Source organism: Pipistrellus hanaki (assembly GCF_964339955.1).
Source record: "Pipistrellus hanaki genome assembly, chromosome: 3".
Lineage (NCBI taxonomy): Eukaryota > Metazoa > Chordata > Mammalia > Chiroptera > Vespertilionidae > Pipistrellus > Pipistrellus hanaki.
Genome location: NC_140505.1, coordinates 96,915,564 through 96,928,312, shown reverse-complemented (window position 1 = coordinate 96,928,312; position 12,749 = coordinate 96,915,564). Strand labels below are relative to the sequence as shown.

The 12,749-nt window shown below is 40.2% G+C and overlaps 1 protein-coding gene across 8 annotated transcripts in view; it reads left to right on the top strand.

Moving 5' to 3' along the window:
• Nucleotides 1-12,749, top strand: part of CPAP (centrosome assembly and centriole elongation protein) — a 74,560-nt gene that overhangs the window by 51,784 nt on the left and 10,027 nt on the right. For all 8 annotated transcript variants that reach the window (XM_084878534.1, XM_084878536.1, XM_084878535.1 and 5 more), the window contains 2 exons: nucleotides 1,086-1,328; nucleotides 6,106-6,190. In XM_084878534.1, coding sequence (XP_084734660.1) covers nucleotides 1,086-1,328; nucleotides 6,106-6,190 — 328 coding nt within the window. The remainder of the gene's footprint in view (nucleotides 1-1,085; nucleotides 1,329-6,105; nucleotides 6,191-12,749) is intronic.

Sequence of the window (12,749 nt, the reverse complement as noted above, 5' to 3'; positions counted from 1 at the left end):
CTATCCAGACCACTACAACGTTTTCCATGTCAGCAATAGGCTGCTTCATTTTCTTATCTTCATGTGTTCACTGGAGCAGCACTTTATTGGCTGTTGTGAGGTTTATATGAGCATAGATGGATGTCAGATTGTCCGTGTGTGTTCATGAGGTGTGTGTTAGTGAGTTAGGATTCTCACTGCCTTCAGTCCCATATCTGAACAGGTTCTCAGGTAGGTGGTAGGTAATTACCTCAGCTTCAAGTCACTTCCCATGACTTGCACCTATGTATTCTGTGAAGCTAGCTGACTATCTCTCTTTAGTTCTGACATTGATATTTATTTCTCTTTGTACAGTTACAGATGGCTTCTAAACATTTCCAGGAGTTTCTTCGCTTATATCATTTAGTTCATCTAAAACAACTCATTTTCTTAAAACCTGTTTTTTATAAATTCCAAATAGGATCAATTTTCAGGGTTGGTAGTTTTGAATTTGAATCTTTTATTCTTCCCTTTACCTCATCTCTTTTTCCTTCAGTTAGTAATTAATTCCTATTTAATTTTTCTTCAACAGCTAATCCCCATTTATCTCTTCATTTCAATTAATATGTTTTTAAAAAAATATATTTTTATTGATTTCAGAGAGGAAGGGAGAGTCGGAGAAAGAGATAGAAACATCAATGTTGAGAGAGAATCATTAATCGGCTGCCTCCTGCATGTCCCCGACTAGGGATTGAGCCTGTAACCTGGACATGTGCCCTTGACGGAATCGAACCCAGGACCATTCAGTCTGTGTAGGCTGATGCTCTATCCACTGAACCAAACCAGTCAGGGCTCCATTAGTATCTTTATTATCTCAAGGTCACATTATTTCAGTGAACTCTTAAGTGGTGTCTGCTGCCTCCTCCTGATTTCTGGAATTAATTTTGCTGATGGTATGAAGTGAGACTCTAGCCTGAACCCCTAGTCCCTTTTCTGAAAATCCCAGAGTTAGTGAAATGTGATGGAGCTTTCTCTTTTCTGTTCTCTGTACTAGGTTAGCTAGTCTGTATTTTTTCATCTGTTGCATTGTTTTAATTCTATTAATGCTTTTTTGGGGGGATTGGCAGGCTTTGAAACAGCAGGTAACAGATTTACAGGAAGATTTGAAAAGAAAAGAAGCAAAATGGTCAAGTACACATGGCCGTCTTAGAAGCCAGATAGAAATGTTGGTCAAAGAGAACACAGACCTCCGGGAAGAAATAAAAGTGATGGAGCGATTCCGACTCGATGCTTGGAAGAAAGTGGAAGCCGCTGAGGGCAGCATCAAGATGGGTCAGTGCAGGACTGCCATGAAGAAAGAGCGGTCCATGGTAGGTTTGGAGACCAGCCGGCCTTGACAAGTTAGGGGGAGATGTTAAATATTTGAGCAGTCAGATTCCTACAAACAGAAAGCACAAGGGTGGTTTCCAGGGCTACTGGGAGGAGAGAGTGAGGGGTTAGTGTTTAATAGGAACAGAGTTTCAGTTTTGCAAGTTAGAGTTCTGTGAATGAAAGGTGTATGACAGTGTGAATGTACTTAAACCACTGACCTGTGCACTTTAACATGTGGTTAAGATGGTATAACTATTGCCCTGTCTGGTGTGGCTCAGTGGCTGGAGCATTGGCCCGTGCAGCAAAGGGTCACCGGTTCAATTCCTGGTCAAAGGTTCATACCTGAATTGTAGCAGTAGGGGCACATGTGGGAGGCAGCCAGTTGTTGTGTCTCTCCCATACTGATGTTTCTGTCTCTCCTTTCTCTCTTTCTCTCCCACTTCTCCCTTCCATTCTCTCTAAAAATCAATGGAAAAAATATCCTCCGATGAGGATTAACAACAAAAAGATGGTAAATATTATGCCATATATATATTTTACCATAATTAAAAAAATAATTTTGAGCATTGCTATAGAAATAATTTTCAAATTCATTTGTATAATTCTTTTTTTTTTTTTAAAAACAACATATGATTAAGTTTAATACGCAAGTTTTATACAACCAAAAAGTAAAACATCAGAGTAAAATGGTAACAAAAAACATGGTATTTCATTTGCAATGCATTAGAAATGCTTAACATCCTTAGTCATAAACAAGCTCTTAAAAACCAGTGACACTAAAATAATACAAGGAAACTGGAAAAATAAAATGAAAAAGTACAGGTGATGATTAAGCAGTGAGCATATGTGATTTTGCTGAGTAGTGATGGAGAATAACTTCTCTGCAGTGTCAGTGAGCAGAATAAAGACACTGACACGTAATGGTCTACAGCTTTGAACAGTGATGTGCCATTTGTATAATTTTGATAAGGGGATGATTATAAGCAGTAGGCAGATAGTGCCAGTTAAAACAGGCCAAGGGAAGCATTTGCAGAGAGTCACATGCATGTGACCTACAACTCTGGTTTGCCAGGCACTGCAGATAAAGCAATGGACAAAACAGGCAAATGTCCTTGCCTTCTTGAAACTTAATATTTTAGTGGCAGGAAAAAGACTATAAAATCAGATAGATAAATAAAATATATAGTAGTGGAAATGAAGGAGAAAAAGCAAGGAGAGGGAATAACTGTATGGGGTGTTGCAGTTACATGTAGGATGGCCATGAAAGGCTTTACAGAGGAAGCAACATTTGAATAATGGCTGAAGAGGGACCTGGATGAGAAGCAGAGCAGGCACAGGAATGTGGAGGGCATGGGGTTCAATAATGCCAAAGGCTGGTGCTGCAGTTCCTCGAATAGTGTCATTTCATTATAAGATTACTACATCAGTCAGCCTGATAAAATGGTTCTCATTATATGTCATTTCACTTAAAGTCCTAGAACACATTAAAGGTGTTAAGTGAGCACTTACTGTGAAGCTGGAGCAGAGAAAGGGGAGAATAGCAGCAGATGAAACCAGAGAGATGATGAAGGGTGGTGGGTGCATATTTCATTAGGCCTTAATAGTTTCTGTAAACACTCGGGCTTTTTCTCTGAATGCAATGCGAGCTCTTGCTGGGCTCTGACTGAAGGGGTGGCCTAACCCTTTATCTTAGTATTTGGGGAATGCAGCCAACGTCTAAATTCAGGATTGATTTTGAAGAACTGACAGATAATCTTATTCAAAATCATAGCTTTAATGGGAGAAACATACATGGATAGGCAGCTGCTCCCAGTGGTGGCCTGCCTGCCTGGAAGAATCCACTTTCTTCTAGGATAGGGTCTTACTTTTCTTAAAATTTCTATTTATTTTATAGGGGATTAAAAGTAAAACCGTATGGTGGGTAGTCACATAGACCTCCAGCAAGAACAATCCGTTTTTAAGTTAGCATAATAACATCAGGCAGTTATCACACTCTACATTCATTAACCGCCTTCCTAGGCACATGATATTTATCTTTGGATGGCATTTGGCTTTCTGGGTGGTCAGCCAAGCCCGAGGCTACTGAGGCTTAAACAGAGTCCCACATTTCCCAGAGGCTTTTGCTGCTGGAGCCATATTGCATCTCTGAGCCCCAACACCAGCTCACTCTACTACAGACTTAAGAATAGATTGGGGGGACCCTAGCCGATTTGGCTCAGTGAATAGAGTGTCAGCCTGCGGACTGAAGGGTCCCAGGTTCGATTCCGGCCAAGAGCACATGCCTAGTTTGTGGGCTCGATCTCCAGTGGGGGGCGAGCAGGAGGCAGCCAATCAATGATACTCTCTCATCATTGATGTTTCTATCCCTCCTCCCTTATTCTGTGAAATCATTAAGAAAATATATTTTAAAAGAAGGAATAGATTGAGTGGGTGGGAAACTATGGGCCCATTCAGGAACATCAAAGTGGACTACAGAGTAATTCAGACTAGAGATGAGATAATAGTGGCTTAGACTGGGGGAGTGGCAATGGAGGGGTTGAGGAGTGGACAGGATTTATTGATGAACTGGATATGGGGTGTGACAGCCAAAAAAGGAGTCAGGAATGGCTTCCCTGTTTAGTGTAGTTTTTTTGCTTGATATAAGAATTTGCCTTTGTTATTAAAGTCCATAAGAAGACAACACATATTGCTCAGGTGCAGACAAGGTGAGTTTGCCAATGAGCATCACGTAAAGATGTTTACTAGATAGTTATACATGTATTAGGAGAAGTCAGGCTGCAGGTAGAAGTTTGGGGTCATCAGAATGGATGGTAAATTAGCCTTGGGCTGAGATGACTGAGACTGAAAGTGAAGAGGTCCAAATACTGAGCAGAATGTAAGAAGCTGGGACCAAGGAGGACAAATAACCATGGAGTAAGACGGAAAGGAGGTCCATGTGGTGTTCTGAGAGCCAAGCTGGGAAAGGCCCTTAAGGGGGGGAATGTGGCACACAGGCATCAAAGGCTGCTGCTCAGTAAGTTGAGGACTGAAGGTTGGTCCTTGGATTTACCAAGTAGAAATGTGTCAAAGACAAAAGCCTGGATAAGAGAGAATGGAGAGAAGTTTCAGACAGAATATGAGATTTGTGTGGAAAAGTTTTGCAGTAAATATAAAGAAAAGGGGGTAGTGGCTATAGGGGAAATAGTTTTGTTTTTAAGATGGAAAATTAACAGGTGTTCATATATTTGTAGAGTTGGTTCCAGTGGAGAGGGAAGTGATGCAGTGATCATCAGTAGGGGAGATGGGACTTCGGGAATGAATAATTGAATTGGTGGAGGGGCTGGCTTTGGCCAGGAGCACGGGCAGTTCGACTTCAATAACGAGGTCTAAGGTCTGGACCTGGGGCGAGGTGTCTGGTGCTATCTGATAGGAAGTTCCCTTCTGATGCTATAACTTTCTCAGTAAAGTGGGAAGCATGATACTCCGCTGATTGTGAGGGCAGAGAACATGGAGGAAAGTGTGAAATAGTTGTGTACGAGAGAGGAAAGCCAAGGGACTGGGAAGTAAAGTCTGAGTCCTGGGCTGCGTGGCCCATGCAGGTTAACGACCGTTACTTCCAGTGAGAACGGCTTGCATTATTTTTTCTTGTTTGTTTGTTTTTTGGGTGTCAGTTGGTGGAAAGTTATGTTTTAGGGGAGGTGTGGCCATTGGGGAATGCCACAAAGTAGAGAGAGGGGCTTAGAAGTTAACAGTGACCCATGAACTGCTTAAGAAGGGCATAGGCTACAAGTTTGTGAGGGACATAGAACACAGAGATCAGTGACTTGTAGGACTCTGTAGGCTGTAGGCAGAGTGGAATTCTCTCTTCTTCAAATATTTAATTATGGAAGTTTCCCAGATAGAGGCATTTGAAAAAACAATCCAATGAATACCTGACTACTTACCTAGATTGAACTACTGTTAAGGTTTTGCCACATTGTATTTTTTGCTGGACCACATGAAGGTAGTTGTAGAAATCATGGCATATCACCCATATGTACATACTTGAACACTAAATGGCATTGGCTTTTTTAATAGACCAGGCTAGTTATTTTGTAGAACACCTCACATTCTGGATTCAAATGCTTTGAAATTGAACAGTTATTGATCATTGCAAATAGTGATAATGACTAGTTCTAGAGTTTGCCCGTGGAAGTGCAGGGCTGAGATTGGAGGGAGAATAGGTCGGAAAGGCACGGAGGGTGTGTGGTGGGGGGCGGACATGGCCATGAACTCGGAGCTGGTGGGGGTGGGTGGGGAGGAGAGAAAGAAGTTTGTCTGGAAGCAGCGATGGAGAGTAAGGACACCCGTTATCTAAGCCTTGGGCTGTGAGCTCTGAGAGTGAGAACCTCCCTCTCTACAAGGGACAATGGTGAGCATTCATCTCAGTGGAGCTTAGGGCTCAGTTAGAGCAAGGCAGTGAGGGAAACGTTATCTGGAGAAGCTGAGATAAGAGGGTTTTGCTGATGGGTAACCATGAGTCCCTCCTCTCTCCTCTGGCTAGCCTGGTAACAGTCACAGAAGACTGTTTTGCTTTACATTGTCTGTTATGCCCTTAACTTGAGGAATGAATATATTTACAGAGGTTGTGTGTATGTATGTGTGTGTTCACTCTGGTCTCTAGTGATAAATGAAAACAATGTAAATGAACAAACTTAAAACATTCTCATTGCAAGCTGAGTTCTGTTTAATTCATTGTACTAATATGTAGACAGACACTAATTTTATATTCAATTACATAATTATCTCTTACTGTAGAATTCATCAGTTCAAATTCAAAAGAGTCAAAATTCTTCAGAAACCCAGCTAGAGACTTACAAGAAAAATAATTTGCCCATTCAAGGTAAGAAGCTGCATGATCTTTTTAGAAGACATTTCAGGAATTTAAAGAATAGAAAATTAATCTACCTAAGAAATAAAATACCATGCTTTTAATTAAAGCCTTCTGTGTATCCTAATTCCCCACTTAATTTTTACCTTGACAGCATTCCGTGCTGGTTTCTCATTCTTTCATTATATTGTGTCCATAAATTAATATAGTATTGTTTTAATACTTTATGTATTCCTTTGCAATTTGTTTTTTTCTCTTCAAAATTTAAAACTTACCACATTAATATATATAAACTGTAGTTTATTAATTATAATAGCTTTACGGAATCCACATGTATTTGCCAGTCAAGTTTTCCTATTGATGGGCATTCATGTTTCATCCAGTGTGTCAATAACATGAATAGGGCTGCAAAAAGCCCTTTTTTTTCTTTCATTTTTTTTATTAAGGTATTATATGTGTACATATCTTACCATTTCCTCCCCCCGCCCCCCCCACACACCCCTCTCCAATACATGCCCTCCCTCCCCAGAGTTTTGAGTCCATTGGTTATGCTTATATGCATACATACAAGTCCTTCGGTTGATCTCTTATCTCCCCCAGATCTCCCTATCCTCCCCACTGTAATTTGACAGTCTGCTTGTTGCTTTACTATCTCTGTATCTATCTTTTTGTTCATCAGTTTATAATGTTCCTTATTATCCATAAATGAGTGAGGTCATGTGGTATTTCTCTTTCATTTACTGGCTTATTTTCACTCAGCATGATGTTCTCCAATTCCATCTAGGTTGCTGCAAATGATAAGAATTCCTTCTTTTTTTATGGCAGCATAGTATTCCATTGTGTAGATATACCATAGTTTTTTAATCTAACCATCTGCTGACGGGTACCCAGGCTGTTTCCAAAACCTAGCTATTATAAATTGTGCTGCTATGAACATAGGGGTGCATATATCCTTTTTGATTGGTGTTTCTAGTTTCTTAGGATATATTCCTAAGAGTGGGATTACTGGGTTAAATGGGAGTTCCATTTTTAGTTTGTTTTTTTTTGTTTTGTTTTTTTAAATCTTTATTGTTCATATTATTACAAAGGTTCCTCATTTCATCCCCCTTCCACCAGGTTCCCACCCCATCCTCTGCCCCCTCCCCACCCCCCATTGTCCTCATCCATAGGTGCACATTTTATGTTCAGTCTCTTCCTCCCTCCCTTTCCCCGAGAACAGTCGGTCCACTCCCCTCCCATATCACCGACTCTACTACAATGAATAGCTATTATTGTTCATCAGGTTTTTCAATCTCCTTTTTTGTTGTTGGTTTTTTTTTTTTTAGTTTTTTTTTAATTAATAAACTTTTACACTTCTAAGAATAAATTTTAAAATCTAATAATTTTAAACCTTGTTTTTTTTTTCTGCCCTGGGAATTGAGAGCAAACTTGTTTACATGTAAACTTGCCCTTAGGCTATCAAAAGGTGTAACCCTTCAAGTGTAAATGGACACATTGTTTAAACATAGCTGCTGGTTGGAATTGGATTACCTGTTCTGGGTGGGAAGGGCTTGTCATTCCCTTTCTCCATTAAAATTAAGGTGTTAGCTTTAAAACCTCTTTTTGGCAAGAGACCTTAAACTTTCAGAACTTTAAATTTTTCAGATAGTAAATCAGTTACTTAGCATTTTCTCAAATCAATAATACCTCCACATGCCCAGGGATACACTTCACACAAAAGACATTTCCAAATAGATCAACCAACCTCATCCAGGCCCCACACAAGGCACTCACAGATCAACACCCCAGCGCTATACTAACTCAACACATCCAGATCTAAGCCTTCCTCATTTGATTCAGCGGACCCTCAAGTTCCCCCAAAAGTTTCCAGCCATGTCTGAGAGGCAGCCGTGGGGCAGGGGCAGGCGAGGAGCGAGCTGTTCTGGGCCTGGCCTCTGTTGCTCTGGTCCGTTCCACAACCAGCTGCTCCGGGTCTGGCCACTGCCGCTCCCGACCTGGCTGCTCCGGGCGTGGCTGCTGCTGCTCCGGGCCTGGCCGCACCCGACTCGGCTGCTCTGGGCCCGGTTGCTCCAGGCCTGGCCGCTCCCAGCCTGGCAGCTGCTGCTCCGGGCCTGGCTGCTCCCAGCCTGGCTGCTGCTGCTCCGGGCCTGGCCGCACCCGACCCGGCTGCTCTGGGCCTGGCCGCTCCGGGCCCGGCTGCTTTGGGCCCGGCTGCTTGGGCCCGCATTTTTAGTTTTTTGAGGAAACTCCATACTGTTCTCCACAGTAGTTACACCAGTCTGCATTCCCACCAGCAGTGCATGAGAGTAGCTTTTTCTCTGCACCCTCTCCAGCACTTGTCGTTTGTTGATTTGTTGATGATAGCCTTTGTGACAGGTGTGAGATGGTACCGCATTGCCGTTTTGATTTGCATCTCTCAGATAATTAGTGACTTTGGGCATCTTTTCATGTCTCTTGGCCTTCCTTCTGTTTTCTTTCAAAAAGATTCTATTTAGGTCCGTTGCCCATTTTTTAATTGGATCTTAATTTTAATTTATCTTCCTTTTATTGAGTTGTATTAGTTGCCTATAGATGTGGGAGATTAAACCTTTATATCAGTGATAACATTTGCAAATATGTTCTCTCATACAGAGGGCTTTCTTGTTGTTTTGTTGATGGTTTCTTTTGCTGTGAAAAGCTTTTTATTTTGATGTAGTCTCATTTGTTTATTTTCTCTTTAGCTTCCATTGCCCTAGGGGCAGTATCAGTAAAGAAGTTCTTTCGGCATATGTCTGAGATTTTGCTGCCTGTGGATGCCTCTAGTATTTTTATGGTTTTCTGTCTTATGTTTAAGTCCTGTATCTAAAGTCCTGTATCTATTTTGAGTTTATTTTTGTGTATGGTGTAAGTTGGTGGTCTAGTTTCATTTTTTTATTTTTTTTTTTCTGTCCAATTTTTTTTTATCTGTCCAATTTTCCCAACACCATTTATTGAAGAGACTGTCTTGACCCATTGTATTTTTATGCCTCCTTTGTCAAATATTAATTGAGCATAGTTTGGGTCAATATCTGGGTTCGCTATTCTATTCCATTGGTCTATATGTCTATTTGTGTGCCAGTACCAGGCTCTTTTGAGAACAGTGGCTTTGTAATACACCTTGAAATCTGGTATTGAGATCCCTCCTACTTTATTCTTTTTTCTTAGGATTGCTGTGGCTATTCAGGGTCTTTTTTTATTCCACGTGAATTTTTGGAGAGTTTGTTCTATGTCTCGAAACCTGTCATTGGTATTTTAATGGGGAGCATTGAATCTATAGATTGCTTTGGGAAGTATGGACATTTTAACGATGTTGATTCTACCCATCCATAAACAGTATGTTCTTCCATCTGTTTATGTCTTCCTCTATCACTTTTTTCAGTGTCCTGTAGTTTCTCTTGTATAGGTCTTTTACCTCCTTAGTAAAGTTTATTCCTAGGTATTTTAATTTTTTTTGGTGCGATGGTAAATGGGATTGTTTTTTTAGTCTCTCTTTCTGTAAGTTCACTGTTGGTGTATAGAAATGCCATAGATTGCTTGGCATTAATCCTGATACATTTCCAAGTTTGATTATTAAGTCTATTAGCTTTTGATGTAGTCTTTTATGTACAATATCATGTCATCTGCAAATAAGGACTTTTTTTCCAAATTGGATTCCTTTTATTTCTTCTTCTTTTTTAATTGCAATGGCTAATAAATACTTCCAGTACTGTGTCTAACAGGAGTGGTGAGAGTGGACATCCTTGTCTTGTTCTTGTTCTTAGGGGAAATGGTTTTAGTTTTTGCCCATTAAGTATGATGTTTGCTGTGGGTTTGTCATATACAGTATTTTCCAGCGTATAAGACGACTTTTGAAATGAAAAAAAGTCAACCCGGCTTTTTCAGTGGTCTGAATTCAGGTCTCAGCAGAGGGAACAGAGAAAAGGGGACGGATAGAAAGCACCTCACTTGGAAATCCAGGATGGCACTATATCACCGCCCTAGCAGGCTTTTTACTAGAACACAGTGTAGCTTCGGGTACAGAACATGTATAATTTGCATGCATAAAAAGCCTGCTTGGATTGGCCAGAGTCAGAGAGGCGGTCTATTAATAAAAGAACTGGTGTTGCCTCGGAAGTGGGGGGTAGTCTTATACAGCGAATTATAGGCCTAAACCTATGTTTTAACTGTAAAATTAGGGGGTCGTCTTATACGCCAGAAAATATGGTATAGCTTTTATTATGTTGATGTATGATCCTTTTATTCCCACCTTGTTGAGAGATTTTATCAAGAAAGGGTGTTGGATCAATTTCTGCATCAATTGATTTGACCGTGTGATTTTTATCTCTCATTTTATGTGATGTATCACGTTTATTGATTTTCAGATATTGTACCATCCTTGCATTGCTGGGATAATTCCTACTTGGTCATGGTGCATGATCTTTTTGATGTACTGTTGGATCTGATTTGTTAGAATTTTGTTGAGGATTTTGGCATCTATATTCATGAGAGATACTGGCTTGTAATTCTCTTTCTGATTGTGTTGAGTTGTCTTTATCTGGTTTTGGGATTAGGGTGATGCTGGCTTCATAGAAGGAGCTTGGAAGTGTTCCTTCCTCTTGAATTTTTTTGGAATAGTCTGAGGAGTATAGGTTTTAGTTCTTCCTTGAATGTTTGGTAAAACTTCCCTGTGAAGCTGTCTGGACCTGGGCTTTTGTTTGCCAGAAGCTTTTTGATGACTGCTTAAATTTCTTCCATAGCTATTGGCCTATTGAGCTGTTTAGGTTCTTCCTGATTGAGTTTTTGGAAGGTTATATTTTTCTAGGAATATGTCCATTTCCTCCAGGTTGTCTAGTATGTTGGAATAGAGTTGTTTGTAGTATTTTTTAACAATCCCTTGTATTTCGGTGGGGTCTGTTGTCATTTCACCTCTTTCATTTCTTTTCTTTTTTAAAAAAAATATATTTTATTGATTTTTCACAGAGTGGAAGAGAGAGGGATAGAGAGTTAGAAACTTCGATGAGAGAGAATCATCGATCAGCTGCCTCTTGCACACTCCCTACTGGAGATGTGCCCGCAACCAAGGTACATGCCCTTGCCCGGAATCGAACCCGGGACCTTTCAGTCCGCAGGCCAACGCTCTATCCACTGAGCCTAACCGGTGCTGGCTCTTTGGGTTATTTTTATTGTAGTTGATTTCCAGTTTTATGCCACTGTGATCAGAGAAGATGCTTGATATGATTTCTATCTTCCTGAATTTGAAGAGACTTTGTCTGTGTCCCAGCATATGGTCTATCTTTGAAAATGACCCATGTGCACTTGAGAAGAATGTATATTCTGTGGCTTTCGGGTGAAATGTTCTAAACATGTCAATTAATTCCATCTGGTCTAGTGAGTCATTTAGGATTGATGTTTCTTTGCTAATTTTTTGTTTAGAGGATTTGTCCAATGGTGATAGTGGGGTATTAAGGTTTCCTCCTATGATTGTTGCTGTCAATCTCTCCCTTGATTAACTCTAGGAGTTTGTGTGTGTGTGTGTTTTTTTTTTTTTTTTTTTTTTTTTTTTATGTATTTGGGTGCTCCTGTATTGGTTGTGTATATGTTTACCAGAGTTATTTCTTCTTGTTGGGTTGCTCCCTTTTGTATTATGAAGTGGCCTTCCTTATCTCTTTTTATGTCCTTCACTTTGAGGTCTAATTTGTCAGATATAAGTATTGCTACCCCAGCTTTTTTTTCATTTCCATTCGCCTGGAAAACCTTTTTCTATCCCTTCATCCTCAGTCTGTGTGCGTCTTTTTTTCTGAAATGGGTTTCTTGTAGACAGCAGATATATGGGTCTTGTTTTCTTATCCAATCCGTTACCCTGTGTCTTTTGATTGGGGCATTTAATCCATTTACATTTAAAGTTATCATTGATAGGTACTTGTTTGTTGCCATTTTTATTCTTTACCCCTGTGTTCCTTCTTCGCTTCCTATTTCTTTTCTATTTTATTTTTTTTTTCAGCAGACCCTTTAGCATTTCTTACATTGCTGGTTTGGAGGTAATAAATTCCCTTAGTCCTTTTTTGTGTGTGAAGCTCCTGATTTCACCTTGACTTTTGATTGATAGCCTTGCTGGGTATAGTATTCTTGGATTCAGACCCTTCCTTTGCATGACTTTATATTTTCGTTCCATTCCTTTCTGTCCTGATGAGTTTCGGTTGAGAAATCAGTCACTAGTCTGATGGGGGTTCCTTTGTAGGTAAATTTCTGTCTCTTTCTGGCTGCTTTTAAGATTCTTACTTAGTCATTGGTGTTTGTCAATTTAATTATAATGTGCCTTGGCATCGGTCTTTTGGGGTTCATTTTGCTTGGGACTTTGTGAGCTTCTTGGATTTGTGGTTTTTTTTTCTTCCCTTTATCAGGGAATTTTCTGTCATTATTTCTTCAAACAGGGTTTCTATTCCTTGCTCAGTTTCCTCTCCTTTTGGTACCCTTATTATGAGGATGTTGTTTTGTTTCGTGTTGTCCCAAAGTTCCCTTAGGCTCTTCTCCTGCTTTTTAATTTTTTTTTCTAGAAGTTGCTCTACTTGGGTAT